Consider the following 13,646-nt stretch of genomic DNA (forward strand, 5'->3'; position numbering starts at 1 on the left):
GATAAGAGCAGTAAATTAGCCTATCACGTGTATAATTATAAGGATAAAACACCAAAAAATCAAGGTTGGGATAAAAAATCGTAAGGATATTCTATCTTAGGGCTAATTTTTATTGGGATCCTAAGGTAGCAAGCATCCTTATGGTGAGGATATCCTTATATTGAGTATCCTTATAGCGAGTTTTTACTGTACAACTAGCTCCCGCGCTGGGGCTGGCCAACAGAAGGATGAGCGAGATCCTTTTCGGACATTCGTCCCAGCAGATGCCAAGGGACAAGTAGGCACACAGGGCTTCAGCCGCTGCCTGTCCACCTGTGGGAGGAAGCTTAGTTGACTCTGCACTGTACCATGGTCCAGCGCGGAGGACGACGACTCAACACCTGTACGCGGTGTCCTCTACGAACCTCCAGCTCTCGATTGAGAGTCTGCAGAGCCAAGATTGAGTCCCTTCGACGCCGAGACCCCGACGACGCCGTTGCGATACCAACGATCGAGATCCGACACAAAATTTTCACGACACAACCCTCTACTTTCGACCTCCTCTTGTATATCGTACCTCGTTCAAATACATACCTACGACTAGAGGAAAGGGCCGGAAGAAAATATAAAGGGGAAAAAGGCGGGTTATGGTTGTGGTCTACGAGAAGGCTGGGGAGGATTTCGACCAGACAAGAAAGGGACAGCCATGAACAGACTGCCGGGAATACTAGCTGATGTCTGGACTGTTTAAACGCAAAAGGGGGCCTGGGATAGGAGGACCTGAGACTACTACTATCTGTCTAGAAAGCCTTTTGCGGAGCGAATAAATAAATACGGGATATTTGACCCATACCCAGCTGATCCTGCACCCTTTTGTCACTAAACTATGCCGCTGGTGTGATTCTGAATCTCCCAGTACCACTGGCACTTGGTGTGACTCCTTGGATGCGGCATCGATACTGCATGAATCTCCACCTCTGCCTGGCGTCTGCTAGCTGACCCTCTCCCTCCCCTTTGTTAGTGAAGCTCCGGTGCCAATACGATCCTAGACTGCTAGGATTTATATGAATCTCCCAGTACCACTGGATAGTAGTGCGACTACTCCCTGATACGGCATTACTGCTATGTAATATCACCATTAGCAGGCTTGCCACCGGCGATCTCCCCTTTCTCAGTCTCGCTAATACGATTGTCCCTTACATGGCATGCATGATCCCTTTCCTAAGCCTCAGCGTAACCCTTTGGTAGGGCAATCTCGTAGCTGTACGAATCTCACGACGATTAACCCGAACCAGTCATCCCATCCGCCGAGATAGAACTGATATACGCCCCTTCCCGAAGCAATATCACATATATATGAATAGTACAGGAATCAAACTCGCTATCGGAGCACCTTGGCTCTTTGCCCTCTATAAGCAGAATAAAAACTAGGAGAAAAAGAAAGAGAAAAGAGACATGCGAGGAAAGTATAGTATTAAAATATCCAAAAGCAAAGAGGAGTAAATTAAATAATACCGAAGCTCCTATTATATAAAATCGCCCCTGTAGATATTAATGAGATATTATGGAATAATAAGGCTGACTTACCTATTATGTATATATAAGCGAATGTGGATCTAAAAATGGCTCCGGGGGAATCTCGGTCGCAAGGGAGCCAAAATGGGGAGACAAAATGAGGAAAGTGTAACCGAGTATTAAGGGAGCCGGAACGGGTCCCTTGGGGAGCTAAAATGGCCTCTCAGCGCATACTCAGGCTGACTCTGCCGTGTGCTCAGGTTGCTCAGGCCGAGCTCAGGACGTGCTCAGGCGTGCTCAGGCATGCTCAGGAATGCTCACCCTCGGCTCAGGTTAAGGCGGCAGCTGCTCACGTCCAAACACTAAAACAGAACCAGCGAAAAAAAAGTTGAGTCTGACTTATCTGGTAATCTCAGACGATATTTTTTCCAACGCGGTTAGTCAGCGGCGGCGCTCTGTGGTTAATGGGGGATTGGCGCGAAACGAAACCCCTCAGAAAACAGAGGTCAAACCCTCAAGTTTCCGAGGTGTTTTGTTCGGTATCAATCGACTTATGAGCAGACTTATCGTTCCATCAGAACGCAAACACCGAGTCACCATCCCGGCAGATTCTCGGACTTTGCATCTGGTAACTTACTTTACAATCACGTGATGAAAATAATTTTCGCTCGACACACAGCCTCAACACAGCCTCGACACAGCCGTACTCTGCTCTTCGGGGTCGCCGTTAACCTAAGAATGAGGAACAGTTAGCGGTGGAACTTGCACAACCTTTTGAACTCTTATAGCCTGGCGGTCCGGTAGTACCAGGGAGCTCACGATCATCTGCCGCTTTGGATGCTAGTATGACATGGCGATCCCGGGGTTTGGCTTCTCCTTTGGCGACTTTACAGCAGGTGTCAAGCTTGTGAAAGATCTTATCATAGCACTAAACGACAGCGTTGGAGCGAAATTGCAATACCGACGCCTTATCAGCGAGTTGATAAGCCTCGAACGCGCATTGACTGAGGTCCGACATCTCCAAGTTGAGGACTCTCAGGCATCACAGAAGATCGCGTTGGAACAGGCCGCATTGCAATGTCAAGAGAGCATTGAGGATTTCTTGAGGCGGAACGCGAAGTTCAAAACGTCCCTCGGTGCTCATACGACTTTCTCGAAATGGAGTTGGCGTACTAATTTGCATAAGATACAATGGGCTTTGTGTGAGGAAGATGCGGTTAATAAGCTGAGAGCGGAAATAACAGGGCACACTTTGACCATTAATACTCTGCTAACGACAATACACTTGTAAGTAAAGAAGGTTATACGCTACGAAGCATAACGAATTAGCAGCTAATAATAGACTCTATAGATCAGCGACAGCGTTACAGACGGAGTTGGCGAAGAGTTACCAACTGGAAACCAAGGAACACCGCAAGGTGACGGACGAGGCACAATCTCTAGTAAAGCGGAACCATGACCTTCTAAATACTCAGGCAGATCTTATCCTTACGATTTCCCGAAATGTTACAACTTGTTCAACCCACCAGCAAACCGAAGAACTCCGATTAATTATGCTCAAAGTCCTCGCCACAAACATGAAAATCTACCAGATGGTCTTGGATATACAGAAACTCCAATTCCAAGTCCCTGCGCAAGTTGACCGTCAACTGCCTATCTCCTTTGAGGATGCCCACGGCCGGATAGCTCCATTCCATATCGAGTTTATCAATTCATTCGAAGCGTTTCAGGCGGTAATGGAAGTTCGGTTCCGCTACGTACCGGGACTAAAGAAGGTACGGAATATCGAATATGCGATACATGAGTCTAGTTCGAAGAGGAAGCTTGATCTCACGGCACCATGGGATTCTATTTTCTTGCCAGGCAGGAAGGTGAATATGAGCATGGTCTTTCGCAGACCGCAGACGTCTATGTCATCGTGCCCCGGGTGTCAGGCTGAGAACGATATCGACGGTAGTAATGAAGGATCTGAGATTCAATGGTACGCTAATATTTCCGTGTTTTGGGCTAGCTATTCACTCACGATCCTGGAGGTCAGCTGTTAACCATCGCCTATATAGTTCTAATGTGGACTGCAAGATGTGGTACCAGCGAATCATCGAGATGAACGAGCCTCAAGAAGACCCAATCGCTGCGCCGAAGATCCAGCTGGGCAAGCGCAGTCGAAAAGCCACGCTAGCGTCATCTAGGAAAAGATCCAAATGGCCAGTCGTCGAAGGTGCTAATTACGATGCGGAGGAAGCAGCCGAAGATGACGATGGCGATGAGGATGAGATACAGCAATTCCGACGGGTACATGTCGTTCACAATCATCTTGTGCCGGTATCTCCACTGCGACATGTGCAGTGTGACCACTCTGTGCCTATGAGCTTCAATGTGGAGCAGAACTCTGGTTATTGGACCGTACCCGAACAAACCGACTTCCTTGCGCTACTGCGATATTTTGGGACAGACTGGTACGGGATAGCAAGGCATATGACTTCAAAAACGCACATAATGGTGTATGCCACCGTCTTTCAACAATGGCTTACTATACCGTCTGATAGTAACAAGAGCCGGCGTCTCTCTGGAACCCAGACGCAGGTCAAAAACTACTACCAACGCCATGCGACATCGGATGAAATGAGTTCATGGGAACAAATTGCAAATGAAGCTGATGAGAAGATAGGGCGTGGAGAGTCTACAGGCCCCGTTCCAACTCCTACAATTCTTCCAAAGAGACCCTTTAGAGGCCTACAAAACTCTGTCTCGTGTTCAGAATCCTCTATTGATGGCATTGATAATATACAGCCAGCCCTGCAAAATTCGGTAATGCAGCAGGCTTCCTCGCCACAACCTACCTTGAGTACGCGCTTTCCTGCACTGACCCAAACCGGCCCTGTTCCTCAGACCATGGTTTCATCGACTACTTCAGCCTTCCTCCTAGCCAAGCACATGCCTCAGCAATCTGGCCAACAGGCACCCCAGCAAATGCAACAACAGATCAGAGTTCACCCAGGACCTTCGCAACGTCCAATTATGCAAGTCTCCCAAGCCGAGAAGGAGCGCAAAAAGGATATACAACGGAAGCGACGAGAGAAGAGTGTGGCAAGAAATATCGAACAGGAGGAGACTGCATTAGCTAAGGCGCAAGCAGTCGAAGATGAGGCCGAGAGACAGAAGTTCATCAGGGAAGCTCAAAAAGCCAAGATTATGCTGGCAAGGGGTGACAAGAGCCCAGAAACCCGAGCAGCGCCTCTAGAGCCTAATTTCCTCAGCGGCATAATGCCCACCCCCACAGCTGCAGACGCAGAGGTCCCGAAGAAATTGAAACGCGGCGGTGCTCGACCAAGGAAGTCCAAGGAGCAAAAGCAGGCAGAGAAGGATTGTGCAGAAGCTGCACAAGCTGCGATCGATGCTGGTGAAAAACCTCCACCACTCGAATACTTCACCTCAGCATATATATCTCTGGTTACTGCGAACTTCCCACCGCAGTCACCCATCTCACCACCTCATCCTTAACGGGCTTCGCAATTGCCGCGAATGGCTCCGACAGCTCTATCGTCCGATCGTGGCTCTATAACATTTCTTTTCAACTCCAGCCACCTTAAGAACAATCTTTCAAATGATTGAAATGTTTTAAACTTCTTTTTTTAAAAAAAAAATGATAATGAGAATAGTTATACTTTTCTAATTTTTTTTGCTTAATAAGACTTTTAAGAAAACTATTGCAAGCTTTATAAAGTATTAATTTAATATTGAACTGCAATTGGCGGCACTCTGGCTTGCAGTACGAAAAAGGCATGTACGCCATCCTGCAGTGTTACAAGCCAATGCGCTCGCAGCTGTAGAGCTGCAAGCGCCCCTTCCATAAATTGCGCCTCTTTACACCAGTAAAATGGATGCGGTATCGGGAGTCATGCAGAAACCCAAAATCTTAGACTCTAGACCCCGTTTAGTGGGAGGGATCATGTTACACAAATTAGAAAATCAAAATTCTACGAACGTGAGATCCTTGGCTGGACGACCAAAACATAGCACAGACGCTGCCGGTAGCGCAAAACGAACCCGTCAGAAACCGAGGTTAATACCTCAAGTTTCCGAGGTGTTTTGTTCAGTATCAATCGCCTTATGAGCAGATGGCATCGACCCAGAGAACTCTCGGAGATTCCTTGCAACGCGAATACCGCAATACGCGTTCCAGGTTTTTCGTGATGTGGTATGGCATCCTATCAAGAATCATAGGCGCAGTATCCCTGGCGTTTCCCCAGACGTATAACAAGGCTTCGTAGGCATGTCCAGTGCTAAAGGAAACTTGTTCAAGCTGGCAGTGAATAGGATCGTTGAATAAGCCCGGTTGAAGGGTTAGAAGACGGATGTTGTCTCCAGTAAGGGGTCAATGAGTTCGCCTGTTTATTAATGGCTCCATGTTATGTCCCAAACACAGTCTTGCAAAGACGGGATAATTCCACTCATGTGTACATACGGTAGTACTACCACAAGTAATAGATTACAGTATTGCTAGTAGGCAGTAGTGATTACGCTCTTAGACCCCTGTATTCGCTTGACTGAGTTCGGTAAGGCTATTAGTAGGGACCAGGATCAAGAAGCGGGCCAATATTTTAAAAGAGTGTATCTGGGCGGAAGCCGATTGTTGAACTAGCTAAATAATAAAGCTAGGGTCACGTGCTTGCAATGTAAACCAAGTAAAACGTACTGAATTGACTGCTGTTCTACAGTGGTAAGTAGCCCGTATATATAGCCCTGAACCCCCTAAGTCACATGCACTAAACCCCTAAACCAGAGAGCCTTATACTGAACCATTCAACCTCAGCTGAACTGATTTAGCCTCACAGGGCATATTATGCCCTGAATCAACCTTACAGGGCATAATCTACTCAGTAATAAGCCTATGGCTTAAGCCCCATTAGTGCACAGCCCCTAAGGCTCTGTTCCAGGGCTTACTAAGCCTATTAGGGGCCTCAGGCCCCTAATTTCAACACCGATTTCAAGATGTAGCGGTCAGATGAATCTCATGGTTCGTTCTGTTTGAGGAAGTTCTTCGCAGATACATGGAATATTGTGGCCTTGGATAGTGAATTAATACCGAAATATACGTTCCATATGACAGTGATTTTATTATTATACTAGTAAGGAAACCAACGAATTCCAGCCGAAAAGCACTGATCTCCCTGCCCGTAGCGTATTCAGACTCTTGGTATTTGTACAGATTTGTCGGTTCAGTACCCATTCTTATATGTTTGCGGCTTATTACTACTCTTTAAATCCTAGCAAAGTTTAATGTCCTATCTTGGTAGATTTGCCGCAAGCCTTATTAATTAGCGGCAGGGTTCAAAGAGGATTGCGGCCCATACCGTTCCCGAACTTTAAAAAACATAGTACCGTATATGGATTAATAGTATTAAAGATAACTGCAAAAAGTCCTGCTCTTAATATTAGAAATCCTGTTATAGCAGATTATCAGGGAGTGGATATGACCTTTGCTATTCTCTTATTAGTATTACGTATATATTTCGTTATAATACTTATAATCTATTCCTATAATGGGGGGAATAATTATCGGTTAGTAGATCTGTATATAAACCAATGCCCAGACTAGTAAATAAAGAGTATAATATGGGTACTGCATAGCTCTCCATATTTATAAGCCTTTTTAAGTAGAGTATATTTCCGTCTTCGAGAGTTCTCTCCCTTGCGATTTCGTTTCGGAAACATAGTTATTTGAGAAAAGCGAAGGTATTTGGGAAGAAGGTATAATCAGGTGGGAAAAGTCATCGTTATATAATAATTTGAGACTACTCACTCCTTTTATTATAACTTTACTGAATTCTAATGAAATTTGCTTATTTTTAAACGAAATAAAAGGCCTTTAATATTTGCTTATATTAATTTAACTAATTACATATATTAACTTTCAAATTAATAATAAACTATAAATATTTATAAAAGTATTATAAAAATAAAAGACTTATTTTTAAACTATTATTATTTTTAATTGTGTTAATAATATTCTCTAAGACTAAAACGTATTATTATTTATAGTATTTTAAAGCCTATTTACGAGTTATACATAATAATTATAATATATTATTATAATATTAAGATTTTAATTCATAGATTTTCGAGAAAATAAGCGAAAATAAGCGAAAATATACGAAAATCATAACTTTTAGATTTTAATAACTTTATATTTATAAGCTATAATCATGTGAAATTTGGCGACCTTATTTGTAATTACTATAAATTAAACATATTAAAGTTTTAAAGATTTATAATTAGTAAATAATAAGTATAATAAGACTAAAATTTGAGAAATCTTATATAATTTTTAATTTAATATTAATATATTATTAATTTAATTTAATAAGTCTCTTATATTATATTATTTATATATCTAAGCTCTTAGTATTAAATTTTTAAACCGAATATTAATAGATATATTATATAAAAAGTTATAAGTTTTTGAATATCTTTAGAGCTAAAGTCACGTGACGAACACTTAACCCACCTGATTGTACCTTATATATTTTCTAGAAGCTATGGTTCGAGTAAGTATGCAATAAACAGATTTGTGGCCGAGATACTCTCAAATCTCTGGTTTGGACTTTTTCTCGAACCCTGAAGTATTATTCCATTGTTAAAGGTAGCTGTGGTATGGTTACGTATTGGTATAGCAACTATACGAACTTGATTTTTCGCATGCCCACCGGTCTTCCGTGCTTGCATATTGGGATCTATTCTAGGAGTCGATATGCACAAATACAAGTAAAACATCGACCCATCTGCCTTCATCCAAGGCGTTATGGATTTTGTTGAGAGCCCGGATGGGAAGAGCTTCAAGGCAGTTTACAAGGCCAGTGAACGAATGCACCATTGAAGCGAAGCCTACCCATCACCACCAAGCACAAGCCAACTTAGACCTTGAAATTGGTAAACTTAGCCCACCTCAAATGCACCCCAATAGCAATAATCGGCAAAACGCTTACAATCTCACCCAAACCAGCATACTGAGGTGGGATTCTTGCATTCGGAAATGCTCCCGCGGCCAACAGAATCGCGAAGGTGTTATAGACGAACGACCAAGTAAAGTTGAAGACAACTCGTCGATAAAAGGCCTTAGAAAGGTCGATGAGGACGATGACTCCGCCCAGAGCTGGTCGGATGAGGACAGCATCTGCTGCGCTTTGAGCGATATCTGTGCCTCCATTGACGTGCATACCGATAGATGCTTGAGCAAGTGCCACAGCATCATTCGTTCCATCGCCGCAGAACATCACAACATTTTTTGCTGTGGATAATGTATGTCCGCTTGTCGGCTGGACTGCATCGAAAGCGCACATGACTTTCAGGCAAGTCGAGAGTTCGAGAAACAGACTTGACAGACTCTTCATTGTCACCACTAACAATAGAAATCTCGATGTTCCGCCGCTTCAACTCGTTGATAACAGCCGTGGTATCTGGTCGGAGACTATCCTTGAGACCATACACTGCAACAAGACCTTTGTTGACAGTGATGCAAAAGATAGTGACTCCGAGGGAGAGGATATCCTTGACCGCTGGTAGGTTTTCAACTCCCAGCCAGTATGGATTTCCCGCACGAATATTCTCTTCTCCCCAGGTAGCTTTAATGCCACAGCCCGCAATCGAGGTGACGTTCTTCAGCTCATCTGCTTTGGTGACAGTTGACTTCAGATGTGCTGCTATGGCTGTCGACACAGGGTGCTTGCTACCGCTTGTCAAACCAAGAATCATTGGACCAAGTGTGGTTCCTTCGCCGGTTGGGTATATCTCTCTCTCCACCGCGAGCAGCCCCTGCGTGAGGGTGCCTGTCTTGTCGAACACGACATGGAAGATGTTTCTAGCCTTTTCAATCGTTTCTGCTGACTTGAAGATCACACCGTTTTTAGCAGCCACTCCACCGGCGATGACCAGAACCATAGGAACAGCTAGGCCGATTGCGCATAGACATGACACAATGAGAGCGGAGATAGCGTAAGTCATGGCGTTGATGCATGCAGTTGTGGTCGAATAATCTCGAATTCCTTTACCGACTCCCACCCAGACAATAAACACAATGACTGTGAGAACAAGGATAATTGGGACAAAGTAAGCCGCTACTCTGTCTGCCATATCTTGGAACTTGGCTTTGGAAGATTTTGCCTCGTCAACCATTAAACCGATCGCTTTGATTGTATTGTCTCCCATAAGCCGGGTTAGGCGAATTGTTAAGGTTCCAGAGTGATTTATAGATCCGGCAACCACCGGGGAACCTGGTTGTTTGGCCACAAGAGTAGCTTCGCCCGTGATCATAGACTCGTCGACGTCCGATATGCCAGAGATGACAGTCCCATCTGTGGCGATTGACGAATCCTAGATTAACAGATTAGAAACATTCTTAAACCGCCGTTTGCATAAATACATACAGGTAACACCACAAATACATCTCCGTATTGCAAGAGTCGCGCATCAATCTCATCTTGAGAGTTTGATTTTGGGTCTACGAGAATAGCAGTTGATGGTTGAAGTGATTCAATAGAGATCGACTCCACAGCTTGCTGTCTTGCCAAACTAGTCACAAGGCGTCCCACCATAATCAATGTTACCAGTAGCGTACTAGCTTCGAAGAAGCTCCCAGTTGAAAGAGGCTTTTCATAAGCCAGGCAAGCGTAGGCAATGATGGAGTATATGTAGGCGGTTGATGTGGAGAGGACCACTAGAAAGTCTACTTCACTGGGTGCGAGAAAAACAGCGCCTTGAAAGCGCTGATATACCATGGGCCAGCAATGTACACTTGCACAATCGTTGCGAGGACTAGTGAAGCAGCTCCGTAAGCGATTTCTCGAGGAGGAAGCTTGGCCCATGCCATGATAAGCACAGGAATAGTCAGCACTGTACGAAGATCACGGCATAAAGTGGTGGGATTACAGGGCATTTGTGCTTTACAGCACTTCAGTATCTATTTTTTAGCGCACTCGGTCACTAAATTACCCTATAATTCTAGGCCATTGCCCTAAAAGCACGCTAGAAAGCGGGAGTTAGGGGTACTACACCTTTTTAGGGCTCCTCCCCTGTACTTACAAGGAACACCTCGCCAAAGAGCCCTATAGTAACTACCTATTTCGCGTCCAAGCGCTATGGTTGCTCTGCCAGCAGCACTATTTACCCCTAAGGACACCTCATACCTTGCGAATGTCTCATAGCGCCTCTTGAGATCTGTCTAGGGCATATGGCCTGGAGCCATAGGGCCTTACAGCGGGCTCAAGCCACTGAATTGTGTCCTGAGGGGTGCCAAGGGTCCAAATGCCCTGTAATCCCGTCACTTTATGCCGTGATCTTCGTAGAAACCAACGTCTTGAAGAGCATCAAGCGAAGATGTGCTCTACCAGATGTGATGAGAGGAGGGTCTGCCATCGGGGCCAGCTTGGCTAATTCAAAGAATGGATTGCCCGTCAAATCTCTTGCGCCAAGAACCTCTGGATGATAGGTAACTCGAATGGTGCGAGAATCGAGTATAGCGATATCGGAAATCCCATATGGTAGATCTTTGTCGCCTATAAAGAGTGTAGGGTCTTCCACAATAAGGTCAAGCTCGTGTCCAGACAATGTCATCTTCGAGCAAGTAAGTCCAGTCATCTTCTCAATGGTCTTGATAGTCTCGGCAACGCTGATATCGGCGGAACTTGCGCGAAAATCAAATTCTGCTCGACCCAATACAAGGCTGGTTTTGATATTGGAAACCGCTGGCATTGAAGTCAGAGCTTTGGAGAGCGATTTTTCGCAGCCAGTACAGGTCATCCCTTGGACACTGATGATAAGATGTTCGACTTCAAGAGCCCCCTTTTCCAAGTCCACCTGATCGGCGCTCGCGTTCGAGGTGTAGGGTAAAATTTCGATATCTTGCGAACATTTGTTGCCTCCTGACTTGGTTTTGGAACAGCAAGCTTCCTTAGTGACTGGGCGCTTCCCAGTCGGATTTGAGACATCCTGGCATCCGATTTTGCGACCATTTGCTTCTTCCACTCCCAGGGTAGTGTGCTTCCCAGCCTGAACCTCAGTAGAACAGCATCTATTCAATGACGACTTTCTGTCTGATGGAGTCGAGATTGGCTCTGAGCAGCAGCTTTTTCTACAATCGCCCAGAGGTGCAGCGACAACAATCGGTTCCACAGCTGATTCAGAACAGCTTCCTTTGCTCCAACCACTTACAGATTTCGATGTAACGGCTGGTTCCACGCTCGGTTCGGAACAGCATCCTTTACCACAATCCGGAGCAGGAGCTTGATCGTCGACGAAACTTGTCTCCTCCCCGCAGCAGTCCAAACCCTCTTTGGCATGCTTAGGGCTGGCTTTGACACCACAGGTGAACCTAGCTTTTGTGGCAGAAATATTCATTCCAATATTGGTTCCAGTTTGCTCTGGCGGTGTAGAGCAACAGGCGTTTATTTTCGTGATCGTGTCCACCAACTCGCCCTTCGGGGGAGAGCAGCACGACTCCCCAGCACACGAAGCGCCTCCAACCGACTTGACAGAACTCCACCCACTAGAAGCTCTTCTCATTCCCGCCAAAAGTCCCTCCTTCTCCGAACTCTTGCGTCGAGCAGTCCCAGTCTCCAGAGCACAGCACGATTCCAAATTCAACGAAAGCAACACCCTGCAAATACACCCAATATTGTTCAACATCTCGCTATATGCAGCCTTTGCTTTGGAAAGGTGGCTCTCGCATGGTTCTTCGTCGGATGGGAGTGGAATGGAAGACTGGGAGCTCGAGGGAAGCTTGTTTCGATGATTGTGCTCATTCTTGCAATCCCGGCGTGCGATTTCGACGAGGCAGTTGTCTGCATGAGTTAGTTAATGAGCTGGAAATGTCACAGGGCCGGGAGGAGCCTACCATCACAGCATCTGTTCTCTGGTGTAGGAGAGGAGGAACAGCATGCAGAACGAGTACAAGTTCTCTGGCGGATTGTGGAAGAGTCCCCTCTTCCTACCTCAGCGCTGGTTGAGCAAGCCATTTTTCTCACGAATGCAGGTCAGAGTTGCGAAGAAAGAGAAATAATTGTTGGATAATGTCGTTTATCCCATAAGCTGCGAGAGATGAAGACTTTTCAAAAAGAGCGCTAAAATACCTGAGGCATCAATCAAAAGAGGATTGGACCAATTGGAGAGCTATACTATTTACCCCTCTAGAACACCAAAAACACCGCTCTTACTATCACTTATAAATAAGTTAGTTATGGTCATGTTATCAATTGTCCCGTTAATAGCGTTAAAAGCCCTTTCAGCTGTTCCCCCTTGCTCTATTATAACTATTGGCCTGTCTTTAAATTTCGGGACCGTAGCACAAAGCTCCTATCAAGAATGAATATAACTCTAAAGTTTAAAGACATGGAGCAGAAGGCAACCTTTATACCGGATTTATCCGGACAAAGTAGGAGGAGGTACTTTCGTACATAATACGCCAAGCATCTTAATAAGCGAAAGAGGTGCCTAAGTTACCAGGTATCAAAGTACCGCTTGCCAATGTGGGCCTTTATGCCTAAGGCCTCATAATTTAAATTACGGCGTAAATATTGCGAGGTTGTTTCGCACTAACCAAAATCGTTACTCGCTTTGATCCGAGGTACAGATCGGCGTGGTGATCATGCATGAATGTAAAAATATCGCCTAAAAGCATACGCTGCCAAACGCCCCCTCCCCCATTCGACTAGCGTGTGGCGCCCCAGCCCTGTAGCAACCCCTGCCCGCCCCAAGCACCGCCTGTAAGGCCTGTAGAAACCCCCCTAAGATTTGTGAGAGCCTGACAGGCGCCAACATACGCTGCCACTCTGGCAGCGTATTATTTTAGTAGTTGAAGACAGCTTCTCAAATATTCACGAGGAAAATAATACGCTGCCGCCCGGCAGCGTATTTTTTTTGGGATTTTCCTTGTTCCCACCGAGGATTTCTTATTTTCTATAGGGCATATCTCTGGGCTATAGCTATAGGGGTATAAATGCCTTGTTCCCACCGAGCCTTCTTAAAATCCTCGTTCCCACCGAGGATTTCTTACAGGCTTCAAATGCCCTAAAGGCCCTGTAGAATCTCCCTCCAGGGGCCCCCTGTTACGCCAGTCCTAATTAGTCCAAGCCACAAAAAAATATGCTGCGCGGCGCTGG

General features: G+C 45.4%; 3 protein-coding genes across 3 annotated transcripts; 1 reads left to right on the plus strand and 2 right to left on the minus strand.

Annotated features, from left to right (window-relative positions):
- The first annotated feature begins 2,159 nt into the window (after positions 1-2,159).
- Positions 2,160-5,262, plus strand: K444DRAFT_662399 (uncharacterized protein). Its single transcript, XM_024886706.1, has 3 exons — positions 2,160-2,781; positions 2,846-3,475; positions 3,528-5,262. Exons 1-3 carry the CDS (start codon positions 2,345-2,347, stop codon positions 4,993-4,995), a joined length of 2,535 nt encoding a protein of 844 aa, XP_024738195.1. The 5' UTR covers positions 2,160-2,344; the 3' UTR covers positions 4,996-5,262.
- A 340-nt stretch (positions 5,263-5,602) lies between these two features.
- On the minus strand, positions 5,603-5,851 carry K444DRAFT_526233 (uncharacterized protein; the record flags this gene model as incomplete). The annotated part of the gene is made up of 1 exon (XM_024874525.1): positions 5,603-5,851. A coding segment is annotated over one exon (249 nt), but the record flags the coding sequence as incomplete, so codon positions are not given.
- A 2,557-nt stretch (positions 5,852-8,408) lies between these two features.
- On the minus strand, positions 8,409-12,503 carry K444DRAFT_642395 (heavy metal translocatin; the record flags this gene model as incomplete). The annotated part of the gene is made up of 7 exons (XM_024884733.1): positions 8,409-8,782; positions 8,817-9,864; positions 9,918-10,224; positions 10,266-10,383; position 10,483; positions 10,840-12,329; positions 12,383-12,503. The coding sequence occupies 7 exons, from the start codon at positions 12,501-12,503 to the stop codon at positions 8,409-8,411; spliced, it is 3,459 nt and encodes a 1,152-aa protein (XP_024738197.1).
- Between the last annotated feature and the right edge of the window lie 1,143 nt (positions 12,504-13,646).

The sequence above is a fragment of the Hyaloscypha bicolor genome, assembly GCF_002865645.1.
Source record: "Hyaloscypha bicolor E unplaced genomic scaffold K444scaffold_56, whole genome shotgun sequence".
Classification (NCBI taxonomy): domain Eukaryota; kingdom Fungi; phylum Ascomycota; class Leotiomycetes; order Helotiales; family Hyaloscyphaceae; genus Hyaloscypha; species Hyaloscypha bicolor.

What these genes read in the sequence shown, in the direction of transcription:
- K444DRAFT_662399 (XM_024886706.1), top strand. Translation starts at nt 2,345, where the DNA reads ATGGCGATCCCGGGGTTTGGCTTCTCCTTTGGCGACTTTACAGCAGGT. An exon ending in CTGCTAACGACAATACACTT is followed by an intron (nt 2,782 to 2,845) that starts GTAAGTAAAGAA and finishes TAGACTCTATAG; the next exon opens with ATCAGCGACAGCGTTACAGA. An exon ending in GAAGGATCTGAGATTCAATG is followed by an intron (nt 3,476 to 3,527) that starts GTACGCTAATAT and finishes ACGATCCTGGAG; the next exon opens with GTCAGCTGTTAACCATCGCC.